General features: G+C 45.6%; 1 protein-coding gene across 2 annotated transcripts; it reads left to right on the top strand.

Annotated features, from left to right (window-relative positions):
• The first annotated feature begins 1,092 nt into the window (after positions 1-1,092).
• Positions 1,093-13,978, top strand: GTF3A (general transcription factor IIIA). 2 transcript variants are annotated; one of them, XM_040340480.1, is made up of 9 exons: positions 1,093-1,316; positions 4,331-4,431; positions 6,756-6,852; positions 8,112-8,200; positions 9,326-9,399; positions 9,895-9,981; positions 10,144-10,385; positions 11,262-11,312; positions 13,592-13,978. In XM_040340480.1, the coding sequence occupies exons 1-9, from the start codon at positions 1,122-1,124 to the stop codon at positions 13,742-13,744; spliced, it is 1,089 nt and encodes a 362-aa protein (XP_040196414.1). In that variant the 5' UTR covers positions 1,093-1,121; the 3' UTR covers positions 13,745-13,978. The 2 variants fall into 2 exon arrangements, with proteins under 2 accessions (XP_040196414.1, XP_040196415.1); XM_040340481.1 differs by having other exon boundaries at positions 1,094-1,316; positions 10,156-10,385.
• Positions 13,979-15,116: the final 1,138 nt, after the last annotated feature.

Raw genomic sequence — 15,116 nt, 5'->3', positions numbered from 1 at the left:
GAGGGGGCTCTGATGTGAGGAGGCGGGGGGCTCTGATGTGAAGAGAGGGCGTTCTGATGGGAGGAGGCGGGCTCTGATGTGAGATGAGGGGGCTCTGATGTGAAAGGACATACCAAGGTATTTGTACTGGTCTCGTCTGTATACAGACTGTTTGATAGATACTTTTTCTGGCATTGCCGAACCATCCAATTGCTCCTCACTATACCCTCCCCCATCTCCCTTTTCCTCCCCCCTCACGCCTTGTATTCAGCCCCTTATTTTCAACCAGCACATATTCGGCTTTAATACCCACGTGTTATTAGGACGTGTATTTCTTGTGCAGGTATTCTCTTGGGCTGAATACACATACGTCCGGACTTGTGTCTTGAGTTTTTGTGTTGTCTATTTGTCAGTCCTGTTTGTTACATTGTTTTCTAGAGATAATTGACGGTTTTGTATATGATTATCAATTTTCATACAGTTCACTGTACTTTTTTACATATGTTCTTGAAAACTACTAATTAATTAATAAATTAAATTTTTATATCTTACTACTTGAACACCCCTTGATCTATTATTGCTGCTAAAAGTAACCCCTTTTTGGCCTTCTGTTGGCCATTTCCCGTCTTTCCCTTGCCCTCCTTTTAATGTATACAGGGGGCCCCTCTTCCTGTGCACCCTTCTCACATGTACACTGTGCTTTTCTAGAAAATCAGCCTGCACGTTATAACTTTCATCTCTCCTACAGCTTCCTATAACCTCCTCTGTGTTTTCTTTGTTAGCCCTACTGTACTGTACACACCATGAAGAGCCGAGCTACACAACACACCAGAACACGTGTCTCCGGAGCATCACCCGACACCAACATGGCGCGCTCTAACTTCAAAGCTGTGCACGTGACCCGACCGGGATTGTACCAAGGAAGGTCGGGGGGGGGGGTGCGCTGTGTAATACAGTGGTCACAAAAAAAAACGAAACCACTGAATATTAAATTGTATTCCCCAGTATAATCGTATAGTAATAAATTCAGCACATCGCTCATCCCAGGCAGGCTTTTTGTAGTTCTTCGTATCCGGTCCGCCCTCTCCTCCCCTTCTGAGAAGACAGGCGGTGGTTGAGTCCAGCGTGTAGAAAGCCGGGACATGGCGGTGTCAGTAGGTCCCAAAAGCGGTACCTTGAGTATTGGTAACCCGGGACTGTGTGGCCAAACGGAAAATATGGGTGAAAAGGCACCACCGGCCGTGTATAAGCGTTATATCTGCTCCTTTCCAGATTGCAGTGCCTCCTACAACAAGAACTGGAAGCTGCAGGCTCATCTCTGCAAGCATACCGGGGAGGTGAGACCGGCCGGGACCCTCTTCACTGTCCGCCCCCATTCCTGATGGCTGTCAGCGCTGTGCTGCTCCCCCCCCCCATTCCTGATGGCTGTCAGCGCTGTGCTGCTCCCCCCCCCCATTCCTGATGGCTGTCAGCGCTGTGCTGCTTCCCCCCCCCTTCCTGATCGCTGTCAGTGCTGTGCTTTTTCTTCCCCCCCCCCATTCCTGATCGCTGTCAGCGCTGTGCTGCTCCCCCCCCCCCCCATTCCTGATTGCTGTCAGTGCTGTGCTGCTCCCCCCCCCATTCCTGATCGCTGTCAGCGCTGTGCTGCTCCCCCCCATTCCTGATCGCTGTCAGCGCTGTGCTGCTCCCCCCCATTCCTGATCGCTGTCAGCGCTGTGCTGCTCCCCCCCATTCCTGATCGCTGTCAGTGCTGTGCTGCTCCCCCCCATTCCTGCTCGCTGTCAGCGCTGTGCTGCTCCCCCCCATTCCTGATCGCTGTCAGCGCTGTGCTGCCCCCCCCCATTCCTGATCGCTGTCAGCGCTGTGCTGCTCCCCCCCATTCCTGATCGCTGTCAGCGCTGTGCTGCACCCCCCCATTCCTGATCGCTGTCAGTGCTGTGCTGCTCCCCCCCATTCCTGATCGCTGTCAGCGCTGTGCTGCTCCCCCCCATTCCTGATCGCTGTCAGCGCTGTGCTGCTCCCCCCCCATTCCTGATCGCTGTCAGCGCTGTGCTGCTCCCCCCCATTCCTGATCGCTGTCAGCGCTGTGCTGCTCCCCCCCCCATTCCTGATCGCTGTCAGCGCTGTGCTGCTCCCCCCCCCATTCCTGATCGCTGTCAGCGCTGTGCTGCTCCCCCCCCCCATTCCTGATCGCTGTCAGCGCTGTGCTGCTCCCCCCCCCCATTCCTGATCGCTGTCAGCGCTGTGCTGCTCCCCCCCCCCCATTCCTGATCGCTGTCAGCGCTGTGCTGCTCCCCCCCCATTCCTGATCGCTGTCAGCGCTGTGCTGCTCCCCCCCCCATTCCTGATCGCTGTCAGCGCTGTGCTGCTCCCCCCCCCCATTCCTGATCGCTGTCAGCGCTGTGCTGCTCCCCCCCCCCCCCCCCCCCCCCCCCATTCCTGATCGCTGTGCTGCTCCCCCCCCCCCCCATTCCTGATTGCTGTCAGCGCTGTGCTGCTCCCCCCCCCCCATTCCTGATTGCTGTCAGCGCTGTGCTGCTCCCCCCCCCCATTCCTGATTGCTGTCAGCGCTGTGCTGCTCCGCCCCCCCCATTCCTGATCGCTGTCAGTGTGGATCTGTACTCCCTGATCAGTCAGGGTTAAGCTGTGCTCCCCATAGGAGCTCCCTAATATTGCTCAGTGCTTTGCTGTGTATAGGAATTCCTTGATAACTGTGCTGAGCTGTGTTCCATACATTCCTTTTTTTCCTTTCTTTCCCTTGCGGCTTGTCCTGTATGGCAGTGATCATGTCCAGACATGACCATCGCACACAAAAAAAAAACACAGCCTTGCACAACATGAGCCACACATTGACTGTGTGCATTTGGGTAGTAGAGCAGGGAAGGGATGTGGATGTAGCCCCCCCCCCCTCCGGTTGGGGGGGCCCCTTACATAAAAGCAGGCCAAATATTTCCATAGAAATTCATGTTCCAAGAGGATTTCCCTTTGACAAAAGTTTAGTTTGCTTAGTTTCCTGAATGGGAGGTAAGGTTAAAGTGATGCTATGGGTCCATGTTTAAAAAATCATGTCATACTTGCCTCCACTGTGCAGTTTGTTTTGCAGAGTGGCCCTGATTGTCCTCTTCTGGGGGTCGCGCGGCTCCCCCCCGCAATAGATGACCCCCTCTGGGAAGCGCTCTTCCGAGGGGGTTACCTTGCGGGCGTGCTCCTGTGTCATACGCTCTGCGTCCATAGCTGCAGAGTGTATGACTCGACCCTGGCAGCCTCGTCATTGGATTGACAACAGTGGGAGCCAATAGCTGCGCTGCTATCAATGAATAGCCAAGAAGCCATGGAGAGATGCAGGATCACGCCCACAGAAACTTTGGGCTCAGGTAAGTAAAACAGGGGCTCGGGGGGGGGGGGGGGGGGGGGGCTGGACAGTGCAAGGTGTTTGTTCAGCTTAATGCATAGGATGCATTAAGGTGAAAAAACAAGGGTTTACAACCCCTTTAACCAACTCCATCCAAAATGGCAAAGCTTTGACTTTAGATCTCCTAAGGAAGTTTACCTTGATGTGTTTTGTGTAATTGAAAAAAGGAAAAATTCAGCGCTGGAATAATAACAATAATAAAACCTATAATGCAAGCCAGCACTGGAGGATCAATTCAAATAAAGTCCCAAAGACAAATTCAATAACAAATAGTGCAGCGCAAATAATAAAATAAATGACAATAAATATATAAATGTAAATAACTGTGAAATATCAAAAGGAGTCCATAAAGTGCACCGGTGAAATCAAGTCCAAACGTGCTCCAATAAAATATAAGGTGACTGAGTGCAATTATTCCGAGATCAGTGACCCACCGGTATCTAAAGATGGCCTCTCACCCTCAGCCATTCGACCCATGGCTAGGTCACAAAGCATTTCTAAATCTCCAAGGTATAAACAACGCCTCCAGGTATCAATAGGACAAGCAGCAGGCAGCTCAGCAATCCCCCCAAATCCGTGGAGAGGTATATGAAAATAAGAAGGGACAGACTAGTGCTCTCTGTATAGCAAACTAGATTGATTAAAAGCAAAGGTAAACAGACTCGCATTAGGAGACACTCATGGCCGAGTGTGGAGCATATAAACGAATCACGGAGCTCCAGGCTTCCGAATCCAGACGGCTCACAGATCAGCGCGTGAGGCGGCGAACGCGGGTGATGTCACGTGACTCCTCCCCCTCGTACGCGTTGCGTCCCAGTAGGCGTAACTTCTTCAGCGTGGGGTGTTTTGTGTAATGTTACTTTGTATGAGCAGTGCATTATTTTGTCTAGATGTAGACCTTAAAACGGTTGTAACCGGTGCCTCTCCTTTCTTTCCTAGAGACCTTTCCCCTGCACATTTGAAGGATGCAGTAAAGGCTTTGTGACTTTGTTTCACCTGACCCGTCATTCTATGACCCATACTGGGGAGAAGCCTTGCAAGTAAGTGCTTTGATAAACCTCTGGGGGTTGGCAATGGTGCCAGGAAAGTTTTTGAACTACAATGGTTGCAATGTGGGCAGTGGTCTGACATGCCAGCTGAAGACAGCTAGAGCTCTGCAAGGGGCTCTGGGGTGGTTTATGACCACTGAAACATGATTTTGCTGTCATTTTCATAGATTATGTGACTCAAATGCAACACGGGTGCCTTTTTGGATTTTTTAAGGATAAGTTTGCCATTCCACTAATGGGTGCAATTTTGAAGCGTGACATGTTGGGTATTTACTGCGTAACATTCACAATAAAGAAAAATTTGGCTAACTTTACTGTTTAATTCAAAAAGTGTTTTTCTAAAGTGCGCTTGTAAGACCACTGCGCAAATCTGTTGTGACAAAGTATTGCAACGGCCGCCATTTTATTCTCTATGCTGTTGGAACCCCTAAACATATTGTAATGGCACCCCAAATGCAAAAGGGGTTGACGCCGTTTAGGATGTTCCCTTTCCGAACACAAGGCAGCTACCGACACTCCAGTTGTTGGAACGAGACCCATAAGAATAACCCCCCCCCCCCCATTTAATGAGACAGCTCTGTTTGAGGTTCAAGCAGGAATGAGTCTTTATTGGAAGAACTACAAGTTTTATACACCTTTGACCTGACCTAATTTACATGAGCTAATTAACTACAGTTGATGACTCGTACACATGACCTTAGGCTGGCTGTCTGCTAACTTGCAATTCACATTATTATAAATACACCTTCACGCAATTACAGGGTCAATTGGCACAAGCCACAATTAGATGCAGAGCAGTCGCACTAGAATGAGTCGCTCCTGGGAGATATTGGGGATAAGAATTTCAGACCCATGTTAAAGCAATCCAAGACCTATTCTAAATGTCCATTATTTTCTGGCTCATACTTTCTAGGAGCTTCTGGGTTCCTTGGACCCTTCCGTCACACACTTTTTTTTTTTTTTTCTAAAGTAATTTTTCATGCAAAAATAGATTTGAATTCGTAAACAAGTCTGAAAAATAGGCCCGGTCTTAAAGTGATTAAAGAATGGGTTCACCTTTGGGAACATGGTACAGGGGGGGAAAAGACACTGCTGTGCAGGGCTCTGCCCACACGGGCACGTCCTTTATGCACACTGTTCTGTGTATGGACTACAAGCCCTGACATCCTTCAGCTGTCTGTAGTTGTCAACTACCACAGCCCTGTGGTGGTTCATTGGGTGTTCAGAGAGTATCAACTTGGCTATATGGTAAGCTGATACACGGAGTGTAGGAGACCTGCATGGTATCGGCAATCTGCTGATCACTGGTGCAATGCTTTCCAGGCTCCTACTACAAAATAATAAAACATTTTGCAGGTAAAAAACTTAACCTGTTGGGTAACAAACTTATTTACAGGATAACATATATTCAGAGTGTAAAATAACATGTTGATGGTGTCCCCCCCCCCCCCCTTCTAAGTCCCCACTGACAGTGGGTTGGGGAACTTCTCCCTGCACCCAATTTAATCACACTGCAGCCTGCTCTTTTGTCTTCTCTGGTTGGCAGAAAATGGATAACCCCTCAAACCTGATTGCATGCAATGCAGAACCACTGATCTGCATTGTAGGTGTCTTTGGCTAATGAGAAAGTTCAATGGGTGTCGGTTAGACAGCATGAGGGGGGCCTGTGGGACAGTGTATTATGTAAAGTTCTGTAATTGAGTAATCCTGTATATGTTTTTTTTTTTTTTTTTTTTTTTTTTTTTTTTTTTCTGGAGTTAGTTTAACCTCCCTGGCAGTTTTCCCAAGTGTGGCTCTGGGTTAAATTTCAGCACCATTGGCGGTAACCCCGAGCCACACTCGGATTGCAGGATCCGGGTGCAGTATACATACTTTGTCCCCAGGACCCTGCAATGTCCCCCCACTGTGTCCACGGGGCTGTGTCCTCTGCCCAATGCCTGCGTGCCAGGCTTCATTGTGATGCACAGGGCAGAGCCTGGTGGCAAATTCAAAAAAGTACACAACACATACAGTACACTGATCTTGCATTACTGTATGAAATGATTTCCCCTCCCTTTTGTCCCTAGTGCTTTGTCCAATGCCCTACCTGCAAAATTGTACCACTTTGAGTCGCAAAAATCTGACATAATCATACCGCCAGGGTGGCTACATGAAGTCTTGGCCTTTTTGAGCCTAAGGTCTAACAAGTGTGCAACTAACCTGGTGTTGTCACACTAACCAAATGATGGTTGTGAAAACTTTATACATGGAACTTCAGAGATGTAGGACAGTGTAGATTCAACTGCTAAACTACTAGAATTGTTTACCTTTTTCAGATGTAATGCTCCAGATTGTGACTTGTCATTTACCACAATGACCAACATGAGGAAACATTATCAACGGGCTCATCTTTCTCCAAGCCTTATTTATGAGGTAAGATTATGTCAAGTGGTCCTTGGTATACATGTCATTTACTTTAGATGAGGGGTCTCAAACTGGTGGCCCTCCAGCTGTTTCAGAACTAAATTTCCCTTGAGGCATTGCAAGGCTGTTAGTTACAAGCATGACTCTCATATGCAGAGGCATGATGGGACGTGTAGTTCCACAACTGCTGGAGGATCACCAGTTTGAGACCCCTGCTTTAGATGCATGGCCATCGGACTAATGGCAGCTTAGAAATTATTAACAAACTGTAGCAAAACTACAGTACGCTAGATGCTGATCTGTAGTCTCTACCTTTTCTGATGGGCCTCCATAGGCCAGCCACACACTTTAGGATGACCCCAGAAAATGTAGCTGCTGAAAGTGCTGTTAGACCAGGGTTTTGAAGCAGCAGCTTTAAGACACCTTTCACACTGGCAGCACCCGACCATTGGCGATAAAGTACCACTTGTTTTTGCAGCCCATTTTCAGGTGCTTTGGAAGCACTGCCCATTCATTGCAATGGGTAGGCCATTTTGGGAGTGCTATTTACAGCGCTCCAAAAACCGCCCCAAAGATGCTGCTTGCAGGACTTTTCGTAACATACCGTAAGCGCAGTGCCCCAGTGTGAAGACACTGCAATGAATGGGGATGTGCTTTTCAGAGGCCATTTCTAGTGCTAAAGCACCTGAGAACTGCATCAGTGTGAAAGTGTTGGAGGTGCTGAAATTTGTATTATGTCCGCAACCTACCAGACCGCTTTTACTGTTCAGGTTTATGAAGGTTTTTGGACTGTAGGGCTCTAACTAGCTTAGAAAAGCTTGCATGGGGCAGTACCATAGCTGGATCCCCTTTTGAGATGTGTGATTTTCTGATCTGGGTCAGGGATGGTGACTCTGGCCTATATGAATTCCTATAACAGGTGTGAGAAGTGTGCCAAGTGGTACTTTCCTTATAAATATCTGCCAGTTTAAGTTGTTGTTGGTACACCTTTATCCAAAAACTGCCTATGCAGATGAGGGGCGTCTGTAGACAAACTGCACTTGAAGTTGCTAAAACCAGGACCATGCATGCACTATAGCTGGTCTCTCACAGTACACAGGGCATGCAAATGCTATATTGGTAAGACGCCTTTCACACTGAGGTGTTTTTCAGGCCCCTTTGGGCTTATTCAGGCTGTCTGTGCAATAGAACAGTGTCTTTTTGAACCTCCAGCTTTGTATTTTTACCCTCTACTTTCTAATAAATGTCCTCTCCCTCCCCCTTCTCAGTGTTACTTTGCAGATTGTGGGAAAACCTTCAAGAAACACAATCAACTAAAAATTCATCAGTACATCCATACCAACCAGCAGCCATACAAGTAAGAGTTATGATTACCTAGAATTTGTTGCCTGGCTTGTCGGCTCACCACTAGTTTCCTGTTAATATGTTTAGTGTGGCTTTTCCAGTTACTTTCCAGGATAGCCAAGCAAAAGTGCAAGGTAACTACACAAATTATAGTTATCTTATTTTTTTTTTTTTTTTTTTTTTTTTTGCTAGTCAAATTTTTAATTCTGGTATAGAAAACCTCAGCTCTATCTTGGCAATGAGCAACTAGCAAATGTGAGCGCTCAGCTGTAGTTCCCCAGTAGCGGTGTGTAACAAGCCAGCTCTCCAGTCTCCTCAATTCCTTATGTTCAATTTAATGATTGCTTTCCATTACTTAAAGCTGTAGAATGGCTTCTATGAATGGAGGAGCTGGCAGAAAAGAAAGTGAGGGCATAGTTGGACTCTTGATGAGTGCCTGTGGCAGCTTGTTATGTGTGTTAACCCTGTTGCACTAGATGATTGTGAGGGAGTGGGATATCAACTAACAAAGTAGGCATCGGCACAAGGGACATATCCTACTTACTAAGTTATGTCCCTTACACTAACATTTCAATTTTTTTTTTTTTTGGTGATTTATATGTTGGCTACACTTTGGCTTTAATTGCAGGTTACTTATGCTGGCCATACACTCCACGAAAAATTGTCCGAAAAAACTTTCGAAAAACGAAAGTTCTTTGGTGAGTGCAAACGATAGTGCCATCATGTAATGGGCGATAAATCGTTCAGTGGACATAAAAAAAAAAAAAAAAAAAAAAGGTTCTTCTTTTTTTTACATATACCTAGTGCAGAATGTTCGGACGGGAAACGCATTAACCTTCCGATTTATCGTTCGTTCGGCAGAAAATTTCCAAACTTGTCCTTCGTTTTTTCGGCTCAAATGTCCAAACGATTTTCGATTTTGTGCCCATTAACTGGCCAAAAAACAAAAGATCTTTCTTTACGACCTATTTTCGGCCGAATTTTCGTATAGTGTATGGCCAGCATTAGGCTTTACTTTGCATTGTAGCTAGATGGCTCTTCATAGACTTTATTTTTGTTTGGACTTGGTACTCCTTTTTTTTTTTTTTTTTTTTTTGTGAGGTCTAAACTGTACTTTGTTTTTGTTTTTTCTTTATAGATGTAATCATGAAGGATGTGACAAAAGCTTTTTCTCACCTTCTAGACTTAAACGCCATGAAAAAGTTCATGCAGGTACTGTACTTTGCTGATCTGCCTAAAATCCAATTCTAGATGCCTTTTCTGCGGATAGTTTCTAGTTTTTGTTAATGCACATGTCTTCATCAAAATGAGATTCCCTAGTCAAGGGTCGGACTTTTTTTCCTGTAAAAAGCAGTGTTTTGCATGTAATATAATTCAATGGACCCACATCGAAAACGCAAGTACTGCGGTTTGCGTCTTATTTTTTTATTTATTTTTTTAACCTGTTTGTAGCTGGTTGTTAAAGGAAATGTAAAAAAAAAAGAAGAAATTGCCGGCTAAAAAAACCTTCAAATCGTGTGCCGAAAAACACAGCAAGCACCGCAAAAACATTCAAAAGCATCATGCATAGGTGTGAATCGAGCCTTATAAATGATCTCTTCAAAGCTGCCATGAACCACTTCTAGAGTTGCTGTGTTCCACTGAAATGCCAGCAAATATCTTCCCTTAAACGTGCATTATTCATGTTCTGTAATTTTTGTTTTCTAGGATATCCATGCCAAAAGGATAGCACTTGCTCATTTGTGGGAAAAACCTGGACAGAGTACATGAAACATTTGGCAGCTAACCATTCAGGTATTTTCTTTACACGGTCATAAACACGCAAACATAGTATTGACATTGCATGTATGAATACATTTATCATGCAAAACATTCAAGATAACTGTAATGAATGTTTCACTAAATTAACAGTAACTTTTGTGTAATCAAAAGACTTTTTTTCTAATACAATTTTAGTTTGCTGTACAGAGCCAGCCATCTGCGATGTATGTAATCGCAAGTTTAGGAAAAAAACTCACCTGAAGGACCATAAGAGAACCCATGAAGAGGAGAGGGCGGTATACAAATGCCCCAGGGATGGATGTGATCGAACGTATACCAAAAAGTTTGGTCTCCAGAGTCATATCCTTTCCTTCCATGAGGATTCGCGTCCATTTGCCTGTGGGCATCCTGGATGTGGCAAGACCTTTGCAATGAAGGTAAGAAAGTACTTTATGCACCAGTTTGCGTCATATGGTCTTCAATTAAGAGGTGCAGTTTTAGTGTAAGATGGTTTCTCCTTCCCTCTCCCAACTGTTGCTCATAATTTATCCCTACCGAAACCCCATTCCTTCACAAATTTTATGTATTGTTTCAGTGAACAGTCTCTGCAAAACTGTGCAGCCTTCAGTTTAGGAGAGGGGCTAGGCAAGCTGCACATCCCTAATCCTGTAAGAGCAGGGTTACAAGTAAGGCTGCTTTCACACTGAGAGCTTGTGTCTTGCCAGTAAAACACCACTATTTTTACTGGTGCTTTACCATCGTTTTTTCCGCGGCTAGCCGGGCACTTTTAACCCCCACTAGTATCCAAAAAAGGGGTTTAAAGCGCCACTTTTTCAGCATTGCAGCCCATTGATTTCAATTGTCAGGGGTGCTTTAGGAGCTGTGTATTTAATGCACTGCAAAGAAGCTGCTGGCGGGACTTTTGACTGATGCCCTGCCAGCACATCGCTCCAGTGTGAAAGCCCTCAGGCTTACTCACTGGAGTGAATGGAGCTGTTCTTTCAGGGTGCTATTTTTAGTGTTTTTGGCACCTCGGTGTGAAGGGACTAATGCAAAATGCTTGTGGGGAAGGTAGTAAAGTGCACCTGTCATTTTGCATTTAAATTGGATATGAAACGCTGATCAATACTCTAGACAGCCATGGAGAAGCCAGTGTTTGGAATAGTTTATAACACTGCCTCATAATATTACTTTGGTCCATACTGTTGTATAGCGATGTCTTAACACTAACCATTTTGCTCATTTCTAGATACTTTGAGCTTTTTTTTTTTTAACAAATAACCTGATTTTCAAAAAATCATTTCTGTTTACAGCAAAGTCTTGATAGACATGCAAATACCCATGACCCAGAGAAGAAAAAGATGGTGAGCAATTTTCCTCTTGCCATTTTCAATAAATGCAGTACCCATAGCAACCAACCAGCATTCTTGTACTTGTTTTGGGTTTTAGTAACGTGAATTTGGGTTTTATGCGTTGCAGTTTATCGAGTAATACAGATCGTAACGCCTTCACACACTAGTGTTGCAGCTCCATTCTCCCAATGTGTGAAGGTGACACTTGCTGCAGTGCACTACCATGTGTTCTGTGTCTGGGGGGGGGGGGTGTAAACAGGATGGGTCAGGGTTTCCACTCATTTGGCTCATTTATGGTAACGCCTTCTAAAATTGAAGAGCCCATGAGTTTGCTTACTGTATTAAAATTCTTGGTATTTTTGGTGAATCTGTTTTTAGGCTAACAAATGGTACTGAATGATGGAATGGGATTTTTTTTATCCCTTAAGCAGTGATCAGTGCGATCTCTAACTGCTAGGCTACTTTGACAGTTGCTGGGTTCTGCAGATCAGATTAAACTGGAGAACTTTGGTAGTCTGGCCGAATATTACAATCTGATCACATGATCCCCTTTTAGCTGTCTAAACTTATGTGAGGCAGATTAGGCATCACTCTCAGACCAGACTCCCCATTGGACTCCATAGTAGTTGGCGTTAAAGGAAATTCATATAATATTTGGATTGGATATTTTTACAGCTTGGTGACATGTTAATTGGAGTATCTAGAGTGGGATTGGGGCTATCGCCCTGATAACTTTACTACCTAATCGACTTACATTTTCACCCAGCAATTCCTTATTGATGTAAACATGTAGGCTCCTGATGGCCAGTAGGGATGATCCAGTTATTCGACTCGGACATTAGGTTTTTGTTTGCAAAAAAATGAACCAAACATATGGGGCGTTTGCAGCAAATTCAAGCGCTGCGGAGCACCCCATAATGCACTGGCAGCTGCTGATTGGCCAAACCATGCACCTAAACTGCATGCTTTGGCCACTCATGGCTCAGGACTAAGTCTAGCCCCACACTATATAAGGCTGCTTACACAGCGGCTGTATGTAGTCTAAGGCTGCGTACACACGTTCGATCCCTCCGATGAGACTGGTCCGACGGACCGTTTTCATCGTTTCACCGCTGAAGCAGACTGATGGTCTGATGTGCGTACACACCATCAGTTCAAAACCCGATCGGGTCAGAACGCGGTGACGTAAAACCCACGGCGTTCTGAATAAAACGAAGTTCAATGCTTCCAAGCATGTGTTGACTTGATTCTGAGCATGCGTGGGTTTTGAACCAATGCTTTTGTGTACTAACCAGACACGTTAGTGGAGCGCAGGTAGAGGTGTGTGTGTGTGTGTGTGTGTGTGTGTGTGTGTTTATACTTTTATATACATTTTATTTCTTGGCTTAGGCCAATCCTATATGCTACATATCTTTGGTAAAAAATAAAAATCGCAATATTCATATATTGAATGACTTGCAAGTTGTAGCGTCTACACACTATGGGAATTTTTTTCTTTTTTGTGGTACTGCGGCGGACAGATCGGACACTTTTGACACATTTTTGGGACAATTGACACTTATACAGCAATCACTGATATAAAAATGCACTGATTACTGTGTAAATATCACTGGCAGGGAAGGGTGGTTAACCCTAGAAGGCGATCAAGGGGTTTAATGTGTGCTCTAATTGAGGGGGATAGAACTGACTGGGGGAGGAGACATATCGTTGTTCCTACTTGCTAGGAACAAATGTCTCCTCATCCCTGTTCCTTCTCTTGTGCACGTGATTGTGTGGTTGCTGGCCACAGGCATCAGGTTCCCCGCTGTGCAGCAGTCACACGCTCCTCAGATGGTGCATGCCTGTGATCGCCCTTGAAGGTACAGACATGACTGGCACCTGTGGGAGGTAATCTGTCCTGTTCAGCAACAAAACAAGGGTTCCACCAGAGTAGGGATGCACTGATCAGAACAGGGAGTATACTCTGGGGACCTTTTGGGAGGAAGGTGAGTTCTGGGATGTCGGGTACAAGCCTCTCCCAGAGTGTCCATCTGTCCCCCCACCCCACCAAGTCGGCATTGGTAGCTCCCATATATGTACACAGCATTACTTAAGGGGAAGCCGTGTTTGTTTTTTGTATTTGAGTTTTTTTTAAATGGTTAATAGGAATAATGGACTGCACCCATAGTCCCCCTGTCCCAGAGCATTGTTCGCTTTTTCTTCTTTTAAAAAAAAAACACTTAATGTTGGTGCTCAATGGTGTGCTCATCTGTAGTATTGCCTTTTTTACTGACTTTTCCTCCCTCCTGCAGAAGAAGCCACGTCCAAAGAAAAGTCTTGCATCTCGCCTCTCTGGATACAACCCAAAGAAATCGTCTAAAACACCAAAGTCTGTATCGGGAAAACTGCCTCTCTATGGTCCTCCAGATACTGCTACAGCAATGCAGAATCTCAGCATTAAATAACATGGTAGCACCTGTTACCATAAAGCAGTTTATATTTTATGTTAAAATTTACCTCAAGAGAAGTAATCCATTTTTATGGGAGTTTTTGCTGTGAGGGTTTCTAATGGTTTCAGTTCCTGAGTCAGGATATTTATTTTCTTTTATCTGTTTCATTTATATGAATGTACTGCTCCTACCTGTAAGGTACTATACAAGTTTAATGTCTTTGCAATGATTAAAGGAGGAAAAGCAGTTCTAAGGCCTGGTTATCCTTTTGTTTTGAGAAGTGTAAAAGTTGCTATGCAAAGGAATTTCTTAATCACACAGGCTGGCTATTTATAGACCCCCAAGTTACAGGGTGGGCCCTTCAGGTGTATGGACACGGCACCTGGGTGTATCCTTGGAACAAAATGTCCCACAAAATGTCCCACACTCCGCTTGAGTTCTTTCATATACCACTTCCTCCCAGTCCGAATATAGATATTGGATATTCCAACCATAGACAAAACCATGCTTATTTGGTTGCTGAACATGGGACTCTTTATTAGAACAAAGATACAGTTGAGGTACCCTCTATCTGCTCATATTACTCTAACAATACACCTGTAACCAGAAACCTAATTAACATGAGCTAGTTCATGTACCCAGACTTGGTGACACAGGTTATGACCTTTCAGAGTAGACTTGCTGTCTCCTCAATCCCAAGTATAAACGCACCCCCCAATAGTTTGCTAGGAGACAAAGGTATGTTGTGAGCACAAACTATTGGCCCTGAGTCGCTGGACTTATGGCCACACCTCCCTGAATGTGTCTGGTCTCGGTAGCTACCCAGGGTTGGGCCTGGCTAGTGCCTGGGTGGGAGACTGCCTGGGAATACCAGGTGCTGTCTACTATTCATATTTTAGGCGATGCTTCTTCTCGTGGTTGACCGATCTGGTTTCAGCCAGACAATGCCACGGCTTTGATCTACCATCAGGTATACTGGCAGGCGGACTACTGGAGTTGCCAGATGCTGGACCAGGGCAACTGGTCTTTGTGCTTGGGGTGTTTCGGCTCCCTTGCAGGAGCTGAGCCTCACAGGGCATGGATCTCCTGGTCGCTCGTCTCCGCCGCAAGGGTGTCGAAGTTAGTGGCCAAGTCTAGTTATCTGGTACAGACGCGTCAGTCGCCCTGTGGGTCTATATCGGCGACTTTTTGCCATTCCTCCATGGTAGTTGCTTCCTCGGCTGCTCCAGAGTGGAGGCTGAGGAGAGCCTGATTCTAATCGCTCCAGATTGACCTAAGCATCCTTGGTACGCCGATATTGGGCACCTGGTAGCGGAGGTACCCTGGCGGTTGCCAGGGCAGGAGGTCCCTCTGTCTCGAGGTCCCATACTTCCTGTTGTACAGTCAC

Source organism: Rana temporaria, chromosome 2 (assembly GCF_905171775.1).
Source record: "Rana temporaria chromosome 2, aRanTem1.1, whole genome shotgun sequence".
In the NCBI taxonomy this organism is placed as follows: Eukaryota; Metazoa; Chordata; class Amphibia; order Anura; family Ranidae; genus Rana; species Rana temporaria.
Note: the sequence above shows the minus strand (reverse complement) of the source record. Positions and strands in the feature narration are given on the sequence as shown.

What these genes read in the sequence shown, in the direction of transcription:
- GTF3A (XM_040340480.1), top strand. Translation starts at nt 1,122, where the DNA reads ATGGCGGTGTCAGTAGGTCCCAAAAGCGGTACCTTGAGTATTGGTAAC. An exon ending in ACTGGGGAGAAGCCTTGCAA is followed by an intron (nt 4,432 to 6,755) that starts GTAAGTGCTTTG and finishes TACCTTTTTCAG; the next exon opens with ATGTAATGCTCCAGATTGTG. An exon ending in ACCCAGAGAAGAAAAAGATG is followed by an intron (nt 11,313 to 13,591) that starts GTGAGCAATTTT and finishes TCCCTCCTGCAG; the next exon opens with AAGAAGCCACGTCCAAAGAA.